This window comes from Oncorhynchus mykiss, chromosome 23 (assembly GCF_057628025.1).
Source record: "Oncorhynchus mykiss isolate SJ-2025 chromosome 23, ASM5762802v1, whole genome shotgun sequence".
Taxonomy (NCBI): Eukaryota; Metazoa; Chordata; class Actinopteri; order Salmoniformes; family Salmonidae; genus Oncorhynchus; species Oncorhynchus mykiss.
Genome location: NC_143044.1, coordinates 12,040,996 through 12,064,886, shown reverse-complemented (window position 1 = coordinate 12,064,886; position 23,891 = coordinate 12,040,996). Strand labels below are relative to the sequence as shown.

Below are 23,891 nucleotides of genomic sequence, written 5' to 3'. Positions count from 1 at the left end.
TTTGGGTATGTCATTTGCGGCGAAAATTGAAAAAAAAAGGTCAAATCCTTAAGAGTTTTTTTTAAGGGCATTGAAGTGGTAAAAACAATGTCACAAGGGGAAAAGCAGTAAAGATGAAAAAAACACATTTACAATGGTTTTCTATGTATTCATATTACTGTATCCACATCAGCCCATTTAAACACCTAGGTAGAGCAGAGAGGACTTAGAGCATGTGGCTTGGCAACAATCAAATGTTTCATCTCCACACTGGGATGATTTTAACACCACACAGGTCTCATGCCGCTCAGGTAGGAGGGTACCAGTAATAAATTAATAAAAACACAAAACTAATGAAAGCGCACACAGGATCACAGCACTTCAGGAGCACAGACACCAAAAACATCAATTTTCAACTGACCCGGCTCGCTATTCCACAAATGGACATTTATTAAAGGCAGATAAAATTCCTATTGAGAGGGATGGCTGGAAACAGCCGATGAATCTGCCAAAGACTGCCAAAAGCTACAGCACTGTGTTTGTTAGTGAAAATCAGGAGATTTGTTTGAGTTCCTCTGCTAAAACCTGTTAGAGTCTAGGCTTGTGTAGTGTGGCACTGTCATTGACAGTGAAGAGAAAGAATATGAGCACTACGATCATGATGAAGTAGAGGATGGTAGTGGCTGCCGCGCTAATGATATGCAGCTTGGAGAAGAAGTAGTGCAAGTCGTAGACAAAAGGGTAGACTGCCATGAAGAGACTGGTCAGGAAGCAATGCCACAACCCGTGAGTACAATACAAAACACAACACATTCTTTACGTTTGGCTCAATTTTTTGGACACTGTAGTGAGGTCTAATTGCTTGTATCGATGAGCAGAGAAACATTTGCATCATTTAGAAAGTTTTCATGAAAAGAAATCGATTTACTGTTGACACGAAGACTTGACACTTGGTTGTTAAACATACTGGCACAGATAATCTGGCAAACTGAAAACGTTGGAAATGCGTTTAGCAAATATTACACAATACTTTTATACTAAACGAAAATGTAAATGTAACAATTTAAATGATTTTACTGAGTTACAGTTCATATAAGGAAATCAGTCAATTTAAATAAATTCATTAGGCGTTTATATAGATTTCACATGGCTGGGAATACAGATATGCATCTGTCGGTCACAGATACCTTAAAGGCTGATTGTGGCCTGTGGAATGTTGTCCCACTCCTCTTTAATGGCTGTGCGAAGTTGCTAGATATTGGCGGGAACTGGAACACTGTTGTACATGTCAATCCAGAGCATCCTAAACATGCTCAATGGGTGACGTCTGAATATGCAAGCTATGGAAAAACTGGGAATGTTCACCTTCCAGGAATTATGTACAGATCCTTGCTGTGCATTATCACGCTGAAACATGAGGTTATGCCGGGGGATGAATGGCACAACACTGGGCCTCGGGATCTCTTCACGGTATTTCTGTGCATTCAAATTTCCATCTATAAAATGCAATTGTGTTCGTTGTCCATAGCTTATGCCTGCCCATACCATAAACACACTCTGTTCACAGCGTTGACATCAGCAAACCACTCACACCACACAATGCCAAAGATTTGTCACCAAAGCCCCTTATACCACCCACCACTGCGACCTGTATGCTCTAGTCGGCTGGCCCCCGCTACATATTCGTCTCCAGATCCACTGGCTCCATGTCATCTATAAGTCTATGCTAGATAAAGCTCCACCTTATCTCAGCTCACTGGTCACGATAACAACACCCACCCATAGCACGCACTCCAGCAGGTATATCTCACTGGTCATCCCCAAAGCCAACACCTTATTTGGCCACCTTTCCTTCCAGTTCTCTGCTGCCAATGACTGGAATGAATTGTAAAAAAAATTGCTGAAGCTGGAGACTTATATTTCCCACACTAACTTTAAACATCGGCTATCTGAGCAGTTAACCGATTGCTGCAGCTGTACATAGCCCATCTGTAAATAGCCCACCCAATATACCTACCTCATCCCCATATTGTTTTTATTTACTTTTCTGCTCTTTTGCACACCAGCATTTCTACTTGCACATCACCATCTGCTCATCTATCGCTCCAGTGTTAATTAGCTAAATTGTAATTACTTCGCTAATATGGCCTATCCTCCTCACGCCATTTGCATACTCTGTATATAGACTTTCTTTTTTTTCTATTGTATTATTGACTGTACGCTTGTTTATTCCATGTGTAACTCCGTGTTGTTGCTTGTGTCGCACTGTTTTGCTTTATCTTGGCCAGGTTGCAGTTGTAAATGAGAACTTGTTCTCAACTAGCTTACCTGGTTAAATAAAGTTAAAATAAAAAATGTGGTTTGCGGTTGTGAGGCGGGTTGGATGTTGTGCCAAATTCTCTAAAACGACATCGGATGCGGCTTATGCTAGAGAAATAAACTAATTCTCCGGCAACTGCTCTGGTGTACATTCCTGCAGTCAGCATGCCAATTGCATGCTCCTTTAAAACTTTATACATCTGTGGCCTTGTGTTGTGTGACAAATCTTCACATTTTAGAGTGGCCTTTTATTGTCCCCAGCACATGAATAATGATCATACTGTTTAATCAGCTTCTTGATATGCCACACATGTCAGGTGGATGGACTTCCTTGACAAAGGAGATATGCTCACTAACAAGGATGTAAACAAATTTGTGCTTAACTTTTGAGACAAATAAGCTATGTGTGCTTATTATTTTTTAGATATTTTATTTCAGCTCATGAAACATGGGACCAAGTCTTTACATGTTGTGTTTATATTTTTGTAAGGTTTACATACAGAGAGAGCACAGTATGCCATTATCGTAATCCATGTAAAGTACCAGTCAAAGTTAGGACACACCTACTTATTTAAGGTTTTTCTTTATTTGTACTATTTTCTACATTGTAGAATAATAGTGAAGACAAACTATGAAATAACACATATGGAATCATGTAGTAACCAAAAAAGTGTTAAACAAATCAAAATATATTTTATATTTGAGATTCTTCAAAGTAGCCACCCTTTGCCTTGATGACAGCTTTTCCAACTCTTGGTATTCTCTCAACCTGCTTCATGAGGTAGTCACCTGGAATGCATTTCAAATAACAATTAACGGTGTGCCTTGTGAAAAGTTAATTTGTGGAATTTCTTTCCACTGTGAAACATGGAGGTGTGATGGTGTGGGAGTGCTTTGCTGGTGACACTGTCAGTGATTTATTTAGAATTTAAGGCACACTTAACCAGCATGGCTACCACAGCATTCTGCAGTAATACACCATCACATCTGGTTTGCCCTTAGTGGGACTGTCAACTGTATTTCAACAGGACAATGACCCAACATACCTCCAGGCTGTGTAAGGGCTATTTGACCAAGAAGGAGAGTGATGGAGTGTTGCATCAGATGACCTGGCCTACACAATCACCTGACCTCAACCCAATTGAGAGGGTTTGGGATGAGTTGGACCACAGATTGAATTAAAAGCAGCTAACAAGTGCTCAGCATATGTGGGAACTCCTTCAAGACTTTTGGAAAAGCATTCCTCATTAAGCTGGTTGAGAGAATGCCAAGAGTGTGCAAAGCTGTCATCAAGGCAAAGGGTGGCTACTTTGAAGAATCTCATATAAAATATATTTTGATTTGTTTAACACTTTTTTGGTTACTAGATGATTCCATATGTGTTATTTCATAGTTTTGATCACTTCACTGTTATTCTACAATGTAGAAAATAGTAAAAAAAATCAAGAAAACCCTTGAATGAAGCACATAGGGTTGGGAAGTTCAGCTCTTTTTACTGACACAGATCTTTTCGACTCGTTCAGTGAAATTAACCGGTGGTGGAAAAAGTACCTAATTGTCACACTTGAGTGAAAGTGAAAGTCACCCAGTAAAGTACTACTTGAAGTATTTGCTTTTAAATATACTTAAGTATCAAAAGTAAATGTAATTGCAAAAATAACTTTTGATAATTAAGTATAAAGTATAAATAATTTCAAATGGCTTATATTAGGCAAACCAGACAGAACACTTTTTTAAATATTTCTTTAAATTTATGGAACCCAGGGGCACACTACAATATGCAGACATAATTTACAAATAAAGCATTTGTGTTTAGTGAGTCCTCCAGACCAGAGGCAGTAGGGATGACCAGTGCATGAATTGGACCATTTTCCTGTCCTGCTAAGCAATAAAAATGTAACTAGTACTTTTGGGTATCAGGGAAAATGTATGGAGTAAAAAGTACAATATTTTCTTTGGGAATGCAGTGAAGTAAAAGTTTTCAAATACAAATAGTTAAGTAGTTTTTTGGGGTATCTGAACTTTTACTTAAGTAGTACTTTGTAGTATTTTTACTTAAGTACTTTAGCCCACTGAAAATAACAAATCTTTCGACTTATTTCATTAATTTGCATCAGTAATGCCCAGAGCACACAGGACCGCCTACCGGCGAACAAAGAGTATTGATGCTACAAGCCTCTTGTTCACTTTTCGTTCACCACAAGGGTAGTGGTGGGGGGGTCACGTCCTAAAGAATTGATTCCACCAGTCCTTGCCCGTCGACTCCTATTTCTGGGTGTCAAGACTTCTACGATTCTGTATTTTTGAAAGGAGGAAACTAATTTCCACAGTATACTTTGAGAACACAAACTCTCACATCTTTCACAGCAAAGAGAGAGAGCTAGCGAGGGAGAGAGAGAGATGGCAGGGCCACAGCCAGGCATAGGTAGGCATGTTTCCAAGTGTTTTGGGAGTCGAGCAAGAGTCAACTCCTGGTTGGAGTCGACTCCAAAAATCCTGAAGTCGTGCAGCGCTACATAAGGGGCTTATTAGGGATGTTATTTGTGACTGAGTCACGTAAAATTGTGCTTTAAAAGATGTACATTTGTTGTTGGCTAGACATAAAAATATCATTATTTCTTGCTAGATTTGAAACAAGGTCTAGTTGTGGCAGCAACCGGACAAGATTTTGAACGACTACTTGCGGAATGTATTACCATTACAAAAAAAGATTGCAGTTTTGAAACTGCAGTAAAAGTGCAGTAACTGCAGTCCTCTGTGGTATTTTGGAAGCAGTACTTGCAGAATAACTGTAACTGCAGTTACACTGCAAAATTACTGCAGTAAAAAAAACGGTGTTATTTTGGATGCAGTATTTCCAGCATACTGCACTATAACTGCAGTTATACTGTAGTGTAATTCAGTTTTACTGCACTGTGACTGCAATATTGTTTGTAAGGTTTTGCTTGACTGCCATGAGGGCGATAACCACAATACAGTTCGAACTGCAGCACCCCAAATGATTCGTTTTTCAGTTTTTTGAGCAAGTGTTACAGAATGTCTCTGCAGAGGGCGCTGTGTTGTTGTTTATGTCTGGCTGGAGCCATGCTGAATGACTCTCACCCTTTCTCCCCTTCACCTGAGAGATCACGTCTCCTCCAGCTCATGGCTTCAGCCAATCAGACAATAGCCATGTGTCTCACCCCTGTGCACACTAACCATGCAGTCTCTCCAGGTTCTGATTGGCTAGCCAGCCTGAACCACACTCTCAAAAGGGAGTAAAGATTACCACACTGTACCTGAACTTGGTATTCCAGTCTGTGATTGTGGGTGGACATATAAGTATGTGCATGGGATGCTTGAGTAAGTTATTGTTGTTTAGCTTGGCTTTGTATGGCTACGTAGCTATTACAATGTTATATGCTGAAGTTGTTATTAGGATTGGCAATTATTACCTTTTAGTGTAATGCTTGCTATTTATGTTTCCCATTTGTATAGCCTTATTGTATAGTATTAGGTAAGATGTTTACATTAACTCTGCTGTTATTATTGTACTAATATTTAATACCTGGTTATTAGAGACGGTCCTTACCTATTGTGCTATTGCGGTTTTCTTCCATTTTTTTAATTCACTGTTTTAGCCCATTTCATATGCAGACATTCATCCTGCTCTATTCATTGCTTTCCATTTGTATATGAATTATTTCTCTGTTTCTGTACCTTTACAGAACCATATACCCCATGTATATACCCGTGTTCATCTTGTCCTGTGTGTGAATAAAAGTTATGTATGCGTTTTAACTCTTGGACTGCCTTATTCCCCTCTAACCAGCGGCGGTGTCAGTGAGTCACAAACCAAACCAGTGAAATACGTAGGGCAGGGTCGCGCTCTTTCACAAAGGCTGTTGAGAAAATACTCAACAATCAAAATCACACTCCTTGCTCCACTCCTTGTTAATTACACATTAGCAATCAATGAATTACTTGTTTGTTTCTTTAGGAATCATTATACAAGCACCGCAAGTCAATTCAGTTCATGGTTGAGTGACAGACTTGACACTTGTTATTAACAGCCGCTGAGCGCAACTGCAGATCCTAGTTACTAGGCACCGCTGTTAAGGACGTCATGCTGCTTACTTAGCGAGGACCACCAAAGATTATGGATATACTGACAAGATACATGTCTCTCCAACCTAACAGTGAGAGTCGTTTGTCCACAAAGCGGCACAGCGTGCTGTCTAGCTCCCACCTATGTTTTCTTTGGATTGGTGGATACATCTCATTATTGTATCCTTTTTTTAACATTAGGGTTTTTCATTTATTTATTTTTTCATTTTTGGAGTAACGAGTACAATATTTTCTTTAGGAATGTAGTGGAGTAAAAGTAAAAGTTGTTATCAATATAAATAGTAATGTACAGATACACCCAAAAACGACTTAAGCAGTACTTCAAAGTATTTGTACTTAAATTCTTTACACCACTGATCAGTGGTTCCACTTTCGCTTTGGCCCATACCTGGCGAGAACTCGGGACCTCTGCCTCGCTAGCACACGTGACCGCCCTCCTGAAGCGTCTTATATACAGTACACACTATGGTTTTACCAGTCGGCATCACGCGAAAAGCTAGCTAGCTATTCGCTGGCGCAAGTGTGGACACTGCCCGCGGATGAGTACGTTTCACACATCCCCATGTGCTACACTTGCTTGCAGAGCAGCTCTTACAAAACAGAAGATTAACCAGTTGCAATTGTTGTAAATAAATTGCATTCATTCTCAAATTGAGTTACATGCTTGCAAATCGTATTGAATTTATTCACATATCAAGTTACATGTTTGCAAGTGTTATATTTTTTCACATCACATTACGTGTTTGCGAGTATTGCTGCATTTATTCTCAAAATAATTTACATGTTTGCAAATATTTTATGCAACTACAAAACGGATTATACAGGTGCAACTCATATTTTACAAGTGCAAGTCATACTTTACATGCCTACACAATACATTGTCTTTAATTTACTTCCATAGCAGGACCTCATGTTTAGGAGTCCATGCTTATGTTATAGGTCGGTCTTATTTATAGGACCTTATTTAGTTTATACACAATTATTATTTCTCTCCGAAAATACTTGTACTGATTATATCCCTAACCGCTAACACTTTCATTGACGAATTCAAATTAAGTTGAGCATTAAAAATTAGAAAAAAGTCAGGGGTTGTATTCGATAAGTTTTTATTAAAAGTCTGAATTTCAGCACCACGCGGAAGGACTGCGGTTGTGTAGGAAGGGTAGGCGTTTTCATAATTACAATTTGTACAAGTATGGACTGATGGCGGCTCAATGTTGTCGCTAGCAAAACGCGGGACCTGTTATCGTAACTCAACTGTGCCTCAATGTAAGAAAAGTGAGTGTGCCTTATCTACTCGTTCCCTTGCTCTGATGCTCTGTCTAGGACGGTCTAGGAGGGGGTATGAGAATTGAGCGCAATTGCATAACCCCCTACTGTCTGGGATATAAGCGGATCAGCATCTCGTCACACACGGTCTTTCATTCAGCACCGAACTTGACTATCGTTTGAGCAGGTAGGCAACAGTTTCCGATAATATTTCACCCTTTGATAAATTGTTCTCAAATGCAATGCTGTAAATGGCAAATGATTGAATTATCTTTCTCTATTTTCAATGTGTCCTTATAATATTGTTGTCCGTAATGTTTGTGTGCGTGTGAATATTGCATTGACGCTGGAAGCCGACAGTCGGCCGCTAATGCGCATAGATAGTCTATTCCAGTAAACAGAGGGATGAGAGAACATGGCGGCAGAGGCAGAAGGAGAGCTCGAAAAGCCTGCTAAATCCCCTAGACTCCCTTAGAATGATCTGGTCGCGCTGCTAATTGTAGCACCCGCCCCCGTTTTCTAGTCACCTATTTTTAAATACATGGACAGCAAAGGAAAATGAACAGTGGAGAAAAAAAACTATTGCAAAGAAAATTAAACTATTGCAAAGCTACCAGAATTTTATAGTAAAAATAACTCAGTTCTGATTATATCTGGTATCAGCTCCCAGTGCACATAGATAATCTTGCAGAACTGGCTACTGTAACAATTTCCATACATTACTCAGCTAATGAAATGTTATGTCATAAATAAATAACAACCTAGGGTGTTGATTTAATGTGGCAATTGCAAAATTAGGTGAATTTGTGATGATCTTGTGTTTATCTGTCATTGTCATGTTGTAAGTCAATGAAAAGGAATCCACACTACTGTCCTAGAAAAGCCAGGAATTGTTGACATGTTATTCCCCTTCATTTAACCTGTGCATGCATCCACTGCAGTAGTCTGGCTTCAGAAATGGCTGCTGCACTTCCAATGGCAAGGATCATGACAAAATGGAGGACTATCTGTGAGGCTATAGTTAGCTAAATTGATACGGAATACGGAGGATATTCAGTGACATAAGATCTGATCGTCTCAATGTCTCATTACTGAGCTGAGCTGTGTTGGCAGAGGAAAGGAGGGATAACTAGCTGGCCTGCTAAGTGGAAGAAGAGAGGTGTGTGGAGGGATGTGAGGACAGTGAAGAAACTGTCAGTGTGTCTTGAGCTTGACACAATTCTGTGCCCACTGATGTGATGCCCAATTTGCTGACATTAAGTGATTGCTTATTTGTCTCGTGGTGACAAATATGTGAAATTGTTTGTGTGTGTGTGTAAACTGTGCTTGCCCTTAGAAGTTATACCGAGGCAGTAGCTGCTGGGGCTGTTACGCAATGGCAAGTCAGTTGTAGTGTCCTTGTGCTATAATTCAATGTATTCCCTGCTGTGTTTTTGCCAAGGAAATCCCTTAAGATCCGTTGACCGTGCAGTGTTTTCCGTTTGCAGACTCTCTCACTGTCACGTTAACCATGGGCAAGGAAAAGCTTCACATCAACATTGTGGTGATCGGCCACGTGGACTCTGGAAAGTCCACCACCACTGGCCACCTGATCTACAAGTGCGGTGGCATTGACAAGAGGACCATCGAGAAGTTTGAGAAGGAGGCTGCTGAGGTGAGTAGGAGTTCGTACTGTACTCTTCAATCAACTCTTGATAGTCCGTTCTTCTGTTAGCCGACATGTTATGAAAAGGGTTTGTAGACTGCTGTTGTATTGTATTTTCCAATCATCTTTATAGGCTACTTAAAGATAGTGTTTTCTTGTCTATGTGTCAAAAATGCGACAATCCTTCATCTTGCGAGTAAAATTCACCACCATGTTACTCCTCAGTAACATGTTTACAACCAGTGATGTGTGGTTTTCTCAGATGGGGAAGGGCTCCTTTAAGTACGCCTGGGTGCTGGACAAGCTGAAGGCAGAGAGGGAGCGTGGCATTACCATTGACATCTCACTGTGGAAGTTTGAGACCAGCAGGTACTACGTCACCATTATCGATGCTCCCGGACACAGGGACTTCATCAAGAACATGATTACTGGAACCTCCCAGGTCTGAACCACTATGACAATCTTTCCTTACACACAGACACCTGCCAGGTCTTCACTTGCAGGGCCTGGAAGTCTATTATTAAACTTGCAGCTTTGGTTTTCAAGGTTAGCTTATAGCTGTACTATAACCCCAGACAAATTCAGTAGTCGTAAAGTGCCATCGTAGCATGACTTTTTTGAAAGCTTACTATATGCATTATTCCCATGTTCTGGTGTTTACAGGCGGACTGTGCAGTGCTGATCGTGGCGGCTGGCGTGGGGGAATTCGAGGCGGGCATCTCAAAGAACGGGCAGACCCGCGAGCACGCCCTCCTAGCCTACACCCTGGGGGTCAAGCAGCTGATCGTGGGAATCAATAAGATGGACTCCACTGAGCCCAACTACAGTCAGAAGCGCTATGAGGAGATTGTGAAGGAAGTCAGCACCTACATCAAGAAGATTGGCTACAGCCCGGATATGGTAGCCTTTGTTCCTATCTCTGGCTGGAACGGAGACAACATGCTAGAGGCCAGTCCTAATGTACGTAAGCACAAAACTTAAGCGCATTTCTTGTTATTTCTGGTCATTATTCTAGGATAGCGTTGCAGCCACAGTGAGCCATCTATGACTATATGTAATATAATCTGCTCTCCACTTTAATTTGAAGTACGTCAATGTGTAGCACAGCACACTTCATAACTTTGCTTTGAACATACTGCTAACTCCTGTCTCCTGCATGCTCAGATGACCTGGTTTAAGGGATGGAAGATCACCCGGAAGGATGGCAGCTCGTCCGGGACCACCCTGCTGGAAGCTCTGGATGCCATCCAGCCCCCGTCCCGCCCCACCGACAAGCCCCTCCGCCTGCCCCTTCAGGATGTCTACAAGATTGGAGGTGAGCATCACACCCACCCTAGAGGCTGTACATCCATAATGATGATACATTTATCACGCTCACTTTCTTATCCTCTCTCACTCAGGAATTGGCACAGTGCCCGTGGGGCGTGTGGAGACGGGTATGATCAAGCCAGGCATGGTGGTGACCTTTGCCCCTGTTAACGTGACAACCGAAGTGAAGTCTGTGGAGATGCACCACGAGGCTCTGACCGAAGCAATGCCCGGAGACAACGTGGGCTTCAACGTCAAGAACGTGTCCGTCAAAGATATTCGCCGTGGCAACGTGGCCGGAGACAGCAAGAACGACCCCCCAATGGAGGCAGCCGTCTTCACTGCTCAGGTGGGCAGGGTCACACACACACACACACACACACACTACTGTAGAGGTGTAAAAACCATAGAACCAAAAGTCATACAACTACAAATAATTATTATGTTTAGCTATGATACACAGTAATGATCACATGGATAAAAGTATTTGTGTCGATGATACAGCTTAGTAGTTACTATTAATATCCCATATTTCTTTCCACTGTTTTATACTGCTCTTCTCTTTTTTCTCACAAATATATATTTGTGGCACAGTGTGATGAGCTGTGGGGAACTATTTTTGGCAGAAAAGGGGCCAACATTGAATGTCATGGTTACCACATCAGTGCTGATACAGGTGTTGACAGAACAACCACGTTAACTGTGTCTGATGTTCCCCCCTTTAGGTGATCATCCTGAACCACCCAGGTCAGATCAGTGCTGGGTATGCCCCGGTGCTGGACTGCCACACCGCCCACATCGCTTGCAAGTTTGCTGAGCTCAAGGAGAAGATAGACCGTCGCTCAGGCAAGAAACTGGAGGACAACCCCAAGGCCCTGAAGTCTGGGGATGCCGCCATCGTGGATATGGTCCCGGGAAAGCCCATGTGTGTGGAGAGCTTCTCTGAGTACCCTCCACTGGGTGAGTATTGTTGGGTAGTAGTTCTCTTGGGCCTGGTTGGAATTCTTTGAAAAATCATTCCACTCTCCCTTGAAGTTACCATTGATCTGACATCCTCTCTTTCTCTCTCTCGCTCTCTCTCTCTCTCTGCAGGTCGTTTTGCAGTGCGTGACATGCGCCAGACAGTGGCAGTCGGGGTGATCAAGGGTGTGGAGAAGAAAGCTCCCTCCACTGGCAAGGTCACCAAGTCTGCCCAGAAGGCCCAGAAGACCAAATGAATGTTGTGCTGTGCTGCCGACTCCAGAGTCACCCATGGCAGGACAGTAGTCACCCAACCCCATCCCCCTATTGGCTGCTTCAACTCCATAGTCAAGGACTGGTTAATAATCACAATGCATCGCAAAAGTATCAGAAGGAAAGAAAAAAAAAAGCCTAGTCCTTAAGACAGTGTTTGTTCTTCCTCCCATTTCAAAGTGGCTATATTCATATATTCATATTCATATGTATTTACGTTGTAATAGCACATTGCTAGCACATTGCTAGTTTTAAACGTGTACTGTTAAATAAGTGAATGACCATGTTCCCCGTGTGTGAGATATTTTAACTCACTCTTCACGCAGTCTGTTGTCTTGCTTTTAGTGTTTCTTTGTAAACTACCTGGTGCTTTATAGCAGCCTATGGTAATACAACTTAAAACTCTTATAAGTAGAACATTTGAGAAAAGTTAAGTGTATGTTGTATTATAGCTTTAAAGGAAACAAAAAAGCTGAACATTTTACATTTGTCTCACTCTAGGCATACTGAGCCGACCAATTGTTGACTCTAAGCACTTTTAATTGGCGTTTTGTTAACTTTGCACTGGAAAACGTTTTAATTGGCAGAAGCTGTTGCATCTTATTCTGTTCAAGATGGCAGAAGCCCTGTTCATGACATTAAAGATGTTTCAACCAACCAGAATGTTCACGTACACAGTTTTTGCAGATGCAATCGCAGGTGCACGAAATGCTTGTTTCTCGCTCCGACAATGCAGCAATATCTAGCAATACACACAGGTTGAGCAATATCAGAACGTGCAATGTCAGGACCAGAATGTAAATGTATACAGAATGTATTTGAATGGTGTGTATAGACAGAATGGACAGTAGGGGAGTGAAGTCATTTGAGCCGAAGGGTTACTTGAGCCACCACCCTTTTCTAGGAAACCATACCCAAAATGAATCTTAAACCAAATATTAAGGAAGATGTCATCTTCAAATCAAATTTGATTTGTCACATGCGCTGAATACTTACAGTGAAATGCTTACTTACAAGCCCTTAACCAACAGTGTTTTAAGAAAAAAAGTGTTAAGTAAAAATAGATATGTAAAAAAAAAAAGAGAAAATAACGTTTTTTTATTTTTATTAAACAGAAGCAGTAAGATGACTATAGCGAGGCTATATACATGGTGTCTGAAGAAAGAAACCACATGGAAAATGTGGTAAGCAAGTTAGGTCCAAAAAACTGATTTTCACAGTCGAATAAATGTATTGTGTTACAGTGGCTTGCAAAAGTATTCACCCCCCTTGGCATTTTTCCTATTTTGTTGCCTTGCAACCTGGAATTAAAATATATTTTTTGGGGTGTTTGTATCATTTGATTTACACAACATGCCAACCACTTTGAAGATGCAAACTATTTTTTCTTGTGAAACAAACAAGAAATAAGACAAAAAAAACTGAAAACTTGAGCGTGCATAACTATTCTCTTGGGGTATGTCTCTATAAGCTTGGCACATCTAGCCAATGGGATTTTAGCCCATTCTTCAAGGCAAAACTGCTCCAGCTCCTTCAAGTTGGATGGGTTCCGCTGGTGTACCGCAATCTTTAAGTCATACCACAGATTCTCAATTGGATTGAGGTCTGGGCTTTGACTAGGCCATTCCAAGACATTTAAATGTTTCCCCTTAAACCACTCAAGTGTTGCTTTAGCAGTATCCTTAGGGTCATTGTCCTGCTGGAAGGTGAACCTCCGTCCCAGTCTCAAATCTCTGGAAGTCTGAAACAGGTTTCCCTCAAGAATTTCCATGTATTTAGCACCATCCATCATTCCTTCAATTCTGACCAGTTTCCCAGTCCCTGCCGATGAAAAACATCCTCACAGCATGATGCTGCCACCACCATGCTACACTGTGTTGGGTTTGCGTCAGACATAGCGTTGTCCTTGATGACCAAAAAGCTCAATTTTAGTCTAATCTGACCAGAGTATCTTCTTCCATATGTTTGGGGAGTCTCCCACATGCCTTTTGGCAAACACCAAACATATTTGCTTATTTTCTTCTTTAAGTAATGGCTTTTTTTCTGGCCACTCTTCCGTAAAGCCCAGCTCTGTGGAGTGTACGGCTTAAAGTGATCCCATAGACAGATACTCCAATCTCCGCTGTGGAGCTTTGCAGCTCCTTCAGTGTTATCTTTGGTCTCTTTGTTGCCTCTGATTAATGCCGTCCTTGCCTGGTCTGTGAGTTTTGGTGGGCGGCCCTCTCTTGGCAGGTTTGTTGTGGTGCCATATTCATATTTCTTTTTTAATCATGGATTTAATGGTGCTCATGGGGTATTTTTTTATAACCCAACCCTGATACGATATATCCGTGATATTTTTTTATAACCCAACCCTGATCTGTACTTCTCCACAACTTTGTCACTGACCTGTTTGGAGAGCTCCTTGGTATTCATGGTGCCACTAGCTTGGTGGTGCCCCTTGCTTAGTGGTGTGGCAGACACTGGGGCCTTTCAGAACAGGTGTATATATACTGAGATCATGTGACAAATCATGTGACACTTAGATTACACACAGGTGGACTTAACTAATTATGTGACTTCTGAATGTAATTGGTTGCACCAGATCTTATTTAAGGGGTTCATAGAAAAGGGGGTAATACATATGCACGCACCACTTTTCCGTTTAAAAAATGTATATATTTGGAAACAAGTTATTTTTATCATTTCACTTCACCTATTTGGATTTTTTTGTGTATGTCCATTACACGAAATCCATATAAAAATCCATTTAAATTACAGGTTGTAATGCAACAAAATAGGAAAAACGGCAAAGGGGATGAATACTTTTGCAAGGCACTGTATAGGTTTCATGCTTGTATCTAAACCAAAGTACATATTTTTAACATCGTTTTATACATCAGTTGGGGTCTCTATAAACTAGAATATGAGTTCCTTAACCCAGCATGAAAGTGCATCCTTGTAGCTGTGTGGGCTAATATATTCATGTGTTTTTGAACACGGGTAGGTTGAGCCAATAGCCATGGGGTAAATTGAGCCAATGGCCACCATACCACATACAAATTATGAGTACATTTCTTCAGGTTCTTGAGAGAGCAGTCAAGGAAGTGAGAGAAGGGAAGAAGTCCAATCGAGCAGCAGCAAGGTATGAAAAAAATAGACTGAATGACACAGAAGAGGTACATTGACAAAAAGGAAAGAGTATCTGTGCGAAAGAGAGGCTATGATAGAGTAGCAGAGGCACACACAGTTTTATCTGCTGACATGGAGGCTTAAGGTATCAAGAATCTTCAGAGTAGTTTAATGGGCATAGTAGCATCAAATGCAGAGATCTTAACTACAAATTGACACATTGATACAACATCCCTGTCCCAGACAACTGGTCAAAAAATAGAAGGGTAAGTGATATTGAACAGAGAGATCTACAGTGCCTTCAGAAAGTATTCATAACCCTTGACTTACTCCACCATTTTTTGTGTTACAGCCTGAATTCAAAATCGATTAAAAACAATCTCACCCATCTACACACCATACCCCATAATGACAAAGTGAAAACATGTTTTTAGAAATTTTAGCACATTTATTGAAAATGAAATACAAAAATATCTCATTTACATACTGTACGTATTCACACCCCTGAGTCAATACTTTGTAGAAACACCTTTGAAAGAGATTACAACTGCAAGTCTTTCTGGGTAAGTCTCTTAGAGCTTTCCACAAATGTGCAACATTTTCCCATTATTATTTTCAAAATTCTTCAAGATATGTTGAATTAGTTGTTGATCATTGCTAGACAACCATTTTAAGGTCTTGCCATAGATTTTCAAGTAGATTTAAGTCAAAACTGTAACTCGGTTACTCAGAAACAATCATTGTCTTCTTGGTAAGCAACTCCAGCATAGATTTGGCCTTGTGTTTTAGGTTATTGTCCTGTTGAAATGTGAAATCATCTCCCAGTGTCTGGTGGAAAGCAAACTGAGGCAGGTTTTTCTCTAGGATTTTACCTGTGCTTAGCTCCATTCCATTCATTTTTTTATCCTAAAAAAACTCCCCAGTCCTTAACAATTACAAACATACACATAACATGATGCAGCTACCGTTTTGCTTGAAAATATGGAGAGTGGTACTCCGTAATGTGTTGTATTGGATTTGTCCCAAACACAACACGTTGTATTCAGGACAAAAAGTGAATTGCTTTGCCACATTTTTTGCAGTATTAGCTTAGTGCCTTGTTGCCAACAGGATGCATGTTTTGGAATATTTGTATTATGTACAGGTTACCTTCTTTTCACTCTGTCAATTAGGATAATATTGTGGAGTAACTACAATGTTTTTCATCCATTCTCAGTTCCTCCTATCACAGCAATTATACTTTGTCACTGTTTTAACGTCACCATTGGCCTCATGGTGAAATCCTTCCTTTCCGGCAACTGTGTTAGGAAGGAAGCCTGTATCATTGTAGTGACTGGGTGTATTAATACACTATCCAAAATGTAATTAATAACTTCACCATGATCAAAGGGATATTCAATATCTGATTTTTTAATTTTTTACCCATCCACTGACCAATAGGTGCCCTTCTTTGCGAAGCACTGGAAAACATCCCTGGTCTTTGTGGTTGAATCTGTGTTTGAAATGCACTGCTCGACTGAGGGAACTAACTTATGTATGAGGTAGTCATTAAAAATAATGTTAAACACTATTATTGCACACAGAGTGAGACCATTCAACTTACTATTGGACTTGTTAAACACATTTTTACTCTTGAAGTTATGTAGGCTTGCCATAACAAAGGGCATGAGTACGTACTGCCTCAAGACATTTCAACTTTTCATTTTTTATGAATTTTTCACTTCTTGTGAACTCAAATGTTGAGTGTTTTTATAGGGCAGGGCAGCTCTAACCAACATCTCCAATCTCGTCTCATTGATTGGACTCCAGGTTAGCTGATTCCTGACTCCAATTAGCTTTTGGAGAAGTCATTAGCCTAGGGGTTCACGTATTTTTTACAACCTACACTGTGAATGTTTAAATGATGTATTCAATATAGACAAGAAAAATAGAACAATTTGTGTGTTATTGGTTTAAGCACACTGTGTTAGTCTATTATTGTGACTTAGATGAAGATCAGATCAAATTTTATGACTAATTTATGCAGAAATCCAGGTAATTCCAAAGGGTTCACATACTTTTTCTTGCAATTGTACCTGCACCATCGCCCCTTGTCACAGGACACCATCACCCACTTATCCCAAGGCTGCTCAATTTAACCTGTCCCTATGCTCAACTTACCCACACCTGGGGTAAATTGTGTCAAGAGACCACTTTTTTTTGGACAAGCTATCTTTTCAAAGCTGTTATGTTTTCATAAATTCTGATTATTTCCAAGGATTCACAACATTCTGAAATATATGTAGATATCTTTGTTAGAAATAATACTATATTTCCCTTGAAGTAGTGATGCTGAATGTAAATAATGGCTCAACATACCCCACTCTCCCCTATATGAATAGAAAAGGTGTGTACATCAGTAGTTATATAGAATGAGCCAAAGTGCTGGAGTACAGAGACAAAAAAAACAATTATGTTTTTTTTATGCTATGTGAATGGCATTAAACACCAGCCATTACCACGTGCCCGTCCTGCCCAATTAAGGTGCCACCAACCTCCTGTGGACTAGAAGTAACATTAAATGTAATCCGGGACACTCAAGTTAGTATGATATGTTAAGGCTACCCTGGGGCGGCAGGGTAGTTAGAGCGTTGGACTAATAACTGGAAGGTTGCAAGTTCATATCCCTGAGCTGACAAGGTACAAATCTGTCGTTCTGCCCCTGAACAGGCAGTTAACCCACTGTTCCTAGGCCGTCATTGAAAATAAGAATTTGTTCTTAACTGACTTGAGTAGTTAAACAAAGGTCAAATAAAAAAGTTTGGTATGGTCACATAAGACAGAACATTATTTAAGGCAAAAACAAAAGGAGGGTGGTTGGTCCATGGTGGATGGATAGCCATATAATGTGAACTTCTAGCAACCCAAAGGTTGCGTGTTTGAAAATCATCTTGAGCATTTTAGCTAATTAGCAACTTTTCAACTAATTGCTACTTTTTAGCTACTTTGCAACTACCATGAATGTTCGCTAACCCTTACTAACACTCAAGTTAGTAACCTTAACTCTTGTAGCTAACTCTAACCTTAACCGTCTACCCTATCTCCTTACCTTACCCAGCTAGCACAGTGGAGCTGGGCCGTTTCCGGCTGAGGGTCGGGGCACTCGGCTGAGAGTCAGACTTGGCCAATGTCATGTGGCCGAGTCTGGGCCGCCATCGGCAGTATTAATTATGGCTAGGATGCTCGGGCTGCTTCCGGTGTGAGTTATCTGGCCCAAATGTATATATTACTTGGTGCTCAGGCCATTTCCGGTGTGACTTATCTGGCCCAAATCTCTTACTTGGGGCTTGGCCGATTCCGGTGAGAGTTATCTGGCCTAAATGTATATATTACTTGGTGCTCGGGCCAATTCCGGTTATCCGGTCCCAATCTGTTACTTGGGGCTCAGACCGATTGGCGCTACTCTCTGGCAGATGATTACACGGGCTGCTTTATATAATTAATATTTCATTAATTATTTATTTATTCCATATTTTCCTCATTGCTTCTGTGATCAAAAAATACAATTAACATTTAAATTAAATTCTTTAAGAGTCCTGTGTAGTATTTTAGTATTTTGGTACTTTGTGCAGGGCAATTGATAAGCATTAAAAACTTTGTGGGAGGAACTTCCTGAGTGGCGCAGTGGTCTAAGACACTGCATTGCTAACCCCTAACTCCTAGCCTAGCTAATGTTAGCCAGTTAGCTAACGTTAGCATTAGCAATCTAGCCACCTAGCTAACGTTAGCCACAACATATTCGAATTCATAACATATCATTAGTTTTGCACGTTCGGGACATATTTTACGTTTTGCAAATTCTTAACATATCATACAAATTCATAACATATAATTTGAGAAATGGATGATGGACATCCACAAATTAATGCTTACCATACAAAATGTAACATATCCCACTAAATAGAGTGTCTCGGATTTACGTACAGAATAACACAAAATGCTCTGATACCAGGTTGATAGGGCAGCAGTCTCTATGGTCCAGGATAGAGATGACTGTTTAACAGCCTGATGACCTGAAGAGCCCCTCTGGTGTTCATGGATATCTCAAGAGACATCTTATACTTGTTTAACTGGGTTAGGGTAGTCATTTGCCCCGGTTTAGTAATATAGTTCATTAATGTAAGAGTAAAATAGTAAACGTTACATATTTATCACTATCATACTGAAAGTTAAGTTCATTAAGTTACTCGATGGAAGATAGGGATTTGGAGCAACAAGCATTTCTCACGTCATTTACCTGACAATAGCACATTTCAGGGCAATCATACATGACACAAGTGAGCGGTGGGCGTGCATGTGCTTTTGTTTACTCTGTCTCAATAGCTTTCGACACAAGAGGGCGACGAACGGATTCTGTATGTGGAAAGGGGAGTGTTCACATTCACTTTTCATCACACGGAAACAGTGAAGAGAGTATCATTTAGCTAGCATAGAATACAGTTGAACTCGTCGGTGTCACATCACGATCATACTTACTACAATGAGCGGCAGAGGGAAACCACGAAGCGTGCGCGCAAAAAGTCCGGAACCAGCGCATGCCAAGAATCCGGTTCGGGCCAAGAGTGCCCGGCAACCTCTAAAGGAACCAGTGAAAGACACTAAGAAGGAAACGCATCAGGCCACTGATGAATACAACCCCAAGAAAACCAAGGAACATAAGCAGCCTAAGCGCACCACTGAGGAAAAGGCACCTGTGCCACAGAAGTGCGTAGAAGTTAAAACCGGATCAAGGATGGTCAAAAAAGGTTACAGCGTTGACTCAAATCCGAATAAGATCCTGTTTACAACCATTGAACAATTGAAGATTAAGAAGAAACAGAAATCGGAATCAGCAAGTATTGTCAATGACACGGTAAAGCATATAATGGACCACATGAAAAAGTGTACAGAATGCTTCAAAGATGTAAATGAACTGCGCACTGGGAGTTATTACGAGAATTTAAAGGTGGGTCATTAATTAAATTCAATCATACATCACCAGTGTGACCCAATAGTCTTTCATGCTTCACAAATGTTTAACGATTTTTTGATCAATATAGATTTCTAATCCCGACGAATTTGACGTGATGTTAACTGTGCCTGTCGAGCGGGTGGACATTCGGCCGTTTGGGGATGTTGGGGCGTTTTACAGCGTGGCGTTCAAACGAGGAAAACACTCGTTGGATCGCTTTCTATGTGAAGACAACACAATATCTGCCAGTGGAATGCTTACGGAGTTCAGAAACGAGGTTAAAAAGTGTGTGAAGATACTCAAAGGTGTGTACGTCTATAGCGCGCGTTTCCCAAATGCCTGTACTGTAGCGTATGTATGCAAAACATGTGTTCATTAAATGTTTATTTTTTCCATACTTCTATCAAGGCGTGGTGTTGGATAAGAAAAAGAAGGGTTGCCCGGCGGTGACCTTACTGATAAACGGGACGGGAACGGTCCCTATCTCACTGGACATTGTTCTGGGTCTTGAGGTCCGCTCGAGCTGGCCCACTTTCACCCAAGGAGGCATAGACAAAATAGACAACTGGCTCGGGACCAAAGTGAAGAAAGAACAAAAGCTTAAGGGGTACTACCTCGTTCCGAAGTACGAGGGAAAGGGCACGGTGGAACGGGATGGTGTCTGCGCTAGAGGTAACCTTTTTGTAAACATTAAGTCAACACTATTAAAGCTTACACATCTTGAATAAAACTATCACTTTCATTTGTGATTTCTTCATGAATGGGAGTTGCAAAGGGCGATCAGGATGCCTGCAGAACCCCCCCCCCCCCCCCCCCCAAACAAAAATCTGAATAAAAAATGTTTTGAAATTGTTGAAAAAAATATTTTTCTCACAAAATTAGGGCCTTTACTAGTCCTGTATTAGAGGTCACATATAGGTGTCAAAAATACATTCAGCACTGCTTCCCCCCTTACCAGAGAAAGGGGAAGTGGCATGTAACTATGTCCCTTTTCTGAGTTTCCTAAATGTTTTTTTCTTGTCCTGTTACCTACAGACGCATGGCGCATCTCATTCTCGCATGTGGAGAAGAGTATCCTAACAAATCATGGCTCCCAGAAGACCTGCTGCGAGGCCAGCGGGACTCGCTGCTGCAGGTAAGCCTACTATAGAATGAATACTACAAACATGAAAACTGTAGTCATAACGATCAAGTGGATTTTTCCTAGTCGTATGAATTTACACATTTTATGAACTCGTCATTAAACCCATTTCCTTTGATAAATTGTGTATTATCATGTGTGCCTTAGACTTGCCATTTTCTTGCTTCAGGAAGTTATGTCTGAAGCTTCTGAAGCACCTGTTGGACTTGCTGAAGGCAGAGAACCCTAGTCTGTCCAAGTTCTGTTCCTACCACGCCAAGACCACCCTGCTCCACGCCTGCTGCTCCAGGACCCAGGACAGCGACTGGGAGGCGGCCCAGCTGGGACTCTGCTTCCAGCAGCTGCTGGAGGACTTTGAGGGCCACCTGAAAGATGGCATGCTCCCCAACTTCTTTATCCCCAAACACAATCTACTGGGCTCTGGCCATGACCGCAGGAGCTGTCAGTTTCTGGCCCGGCGCATCGAGGAGGAACGCAACAATGGTTTCCCCATTTTCCGCAAGTGAGTCGGGACCTCGATCACCTCCCTTTAATGACTCACCCAGAGGCCCAATAGGCATAAGTGGAGTACAGTGGTGGTTCTCATAATGTTGTCTATTCTTAAAGCAAAGGCATAGGCAGGAGGAATTGAAGAGCAGAGGAGTCGGAAGTTTAATTTCATTCAGATCTTACTTGACAAGTTGAGTGAGAGCCAACTGCTCCTCCAACAAATTATAAAAGGTAATGTAGCCCTTTCCTGCTGTCAATGAACAAAAGCGCGCTCTTAGGACTCATGGGTGGAATGTTATTAATATATTTTTTTAATAATTTCATAACGAAGATTATTTTTTTCTATAAGATAATTTTTTTGCTATATTTCAGTCTTCTGTGATGTATATAAGTGTAAAATTGGGATGCAAAGTAAAAAATGTATACATCTCAACTCTGTATCTGACACGGTACAGGTGTCTTCTTTTTTTAAGCCCATAACCATGTTTGAGGTGTATACTTTTGTTTAAGACTACCAAGAATCACTCTGTGTGACCCTACATTTTGCCCACTGCAGTAAAAGGTAAAACAAACTCAGTACAACACTATTAATTGTTCAATAAATTTAAAAAAAAACATACAAATGTGCAACACAAAAAAAGCCTGAACACTGGAGGTTCCAGCATGGAAGTAGCAAGTTGCTTCTTCTGAGGAAAGAAATTAGATTCGAAAGACAAATTGGCAATGGGATATTGGACTCTAAACCACAAAATATTAGTCGTTTTAGCACTAGGAGCTAACATGAGCTTTCAATGAGGATTTTCCATAACTTTTTTTTAAAATCGCTTAAAAATAATTCCATACTAAATTCTACCTACTCAGGATGTCAACACCATCTATTCCTTGCAGAGTATTTGTCCACCTGTGTGTCGGTCTTGGCCAAACCAGGAGGAAGAAACAGATTTTCCGTGGTGTATGTTTTGCTCTTTTGAGTTGTTAGAAACTGACTGTGTGACAGTTGGTCCAGGTGCATGCTGGGAAACTCCAGCTATAATTTTTGTTGACCACGGTCATTGATTCGAACTGTCTAACAGAGAGTGTGTGTGTGTGTGTGATGTGAACACATTGCAGGTGCCTCTCTGTTTACCCGATATGTATTTCTGTTCAGCTTTTGTTCACACAAGTTTATTATTAGCCATTCATTGGAATTTAAGGCCTGAGGGCAGAGGTGTTATCAGCTGTATACCAATAAATTGGAATGTGCATGTGTGACATACTCTACTTTATAATAAAACAGAATACATAATGGAAAATATGTCTTATCTCTGAACCCAAAGGACTAGACTATTGTTGAAACCCTACCCCTTTTCTTCACACATGTATGCTTAACCTGTTCAATAGGCATGGTCTGACTCAGTGGCCTTGTGGTTGAGACTCCACCCTGTGATGGGAATTTTGTGAGTTCAATCCCTGGCTGAGTCATACTGAGTCTTTGCTTGGCAAGGAGCTAGATTGGGGGTAAGGCCCTGCGATAGACTAGCTAGGGGGTGTAGTTGCACATTAAGCTGCCTTGTGCTACTGAAACAGGAAATAGGCTCCTGCCCTATGAGACATTTCGGCTTGCACAAGCAAGGCTACTTACTCATGGTATGACAAACACTGCTGTAGCTCGGCCACCTTCCATACAATATTCTTAAAATGTTTTATTAATGGATTTAATGGTGCTCTGTGGGATGTTCAAAGTTTCGGGATATGTTTTTATAACCCAACCCTGATCTGAACTTCTCCACAACTTTGTCTCTGACCTGTTTGGAGAGCTCCTTTGTTTTCATGGCGCCGCATGCTTGGTGGTGCCCTTGCTTAGTGGTGTTGCAGACTCTGGGGCCTTTCAGAACAGGTGTATATATATATACATATATATATATATATATATATATACACTGAGATCATGTGACACTTAAAGTCCACCTGTGTGCAATCTAACTAATTATGTGACTTCTGAATGTAATTGATTGCACCAGATCTTATGTTGGGGCTTCGTAGCATATTCAAGCACCACTTTTCAGTTTTTTAGAATTTTTTTAAACAAGTATTCTTTTCATTTCACTTCACCTATTTGGACTATTTTGTGTATGTCCATTACATGAAATTCAAATAAAAATCCATTTAAATTACAGGTTGTAATGCAACAAAATAGGGAAAATGCCAAGGGGGATTGTAATGGGTGGGTGTTGGGTGCAGGGAAGTCAGGCGCAGGAGAACGGACTTGGTAAAAACAGTTGTTTAATAAATGCTGATAAAACTCCAAAAAAACTAAATGT

General features: G+C 40.8%; 2 protein-coding genes across 3 annotated transcripts; both read left to right on the top strand.

Moving 5' to 3' along the window:
• Positions 1–7,520: 7,520 nt before the first annotated feature.
• LOC110502449 (elongation factor 1-alpha, somatic form) lies at positions 7,521–12,517 on the top strand. Its single transcript, XM_021580472.3, has 8 exons — positions 7,521–7,861; positions 9,162–9,328; positions 9,582–9,761; positions 9,983–10,279; positions 10,484–10,634; positions 10,720–10,976; positions 11,353–11,587; positions 11,720–12,517. The coding sequence occupies exons 2-8, from the start codon at positions 9,185–9,187 to the stop codon at positions 11,842–11,844; spliced, it is 1,389 nt and encodes a 462-aa protein (XP_021436147.1). The 5' UTR covers positions 7,521–7,861; positions 9,162–9,184; the 3' UTR covers positions 11,845–12,517.
• A 6,841-nt stretch (positions 12,518–19,358) lies between these two features.
• Positions 19,359–22,883, top strand: LOC110502447 (cyclic GMP-AMP synthase). Of its 2 annotated transcripts, none has more exons than XM_090217994.1 (5): positions 19,359–19,862; positions 20,050–20,266; positions 20,370–20,633; positions 20,997–21,096; positions 21,272–22,883. In XM_090217994.1, the coding sequence occupies exons 1-5, from the start codon at positions 19,491–19,493 to the stop codon at positions 21,606–21,608; spliced, it is 1,290 nt and encodes a 429-aa protein (XP_090074120.1). In that variant the 5' UTR covers positions 19,359–19,490; the 3' UTR covers positions 21,609–22,883. The 2 variants fall into 2 exon arrangements, with proteins under 2 accessions (XP_090074120.1, XP_021436146.3); XM_021580471.3 differs by having other exon boundaries at positions 19,393–19,955.
• Positions 22,884–23,891: the final 1,008 nt, after the last annotated feature.

Bases quoted from the DNA above. Each gene is read 5' to 3' on its own strand.
- LOC110502449 (XM_021580472.3), top strand. From the start codon at position 9,185: ATGGGCAAGGAAAAGCTTCACATCAACATTGTGGTGATCGGCCACGTG. The intron at 9,329-9,581 runs GTGAGTAGGAGT...TGGTTTTCTCAG, and splicing joins TTGAGAAGGAGGCTGCTGAG to ATGGGGAAGGGCTCCTTTAA. The intron at 10,635-10,719 runs GTGAGCATCACA...TCTCTCACTCAG, and splicing joins GGATGTCTACAAGATTGGAG to GAATTGGCACAGTGCCCGTG.
- LOC110502447 (XM_021580471.3), top strand. From the start codon at position 19,491: ATGAGCGGCAGAGGGAAACCACGAAGCGTGCGCGCAAAAAGTCCGGAA. The intron at 20,267-20,369 runs GTGTGTACGTCT...ACTTCTATCAAG, and splicing joins GTGTGTGAAGATACTCAAAG to GCGTGGTGTTGGATAAGAAA. The intron at 20,634-20,996 runs GTAACCTTTTTG...TGTTACCTACAG, and splicing joins GGATGGTGTCTGCGCTAGAG to ACGCATGGCGCATCTCATTC.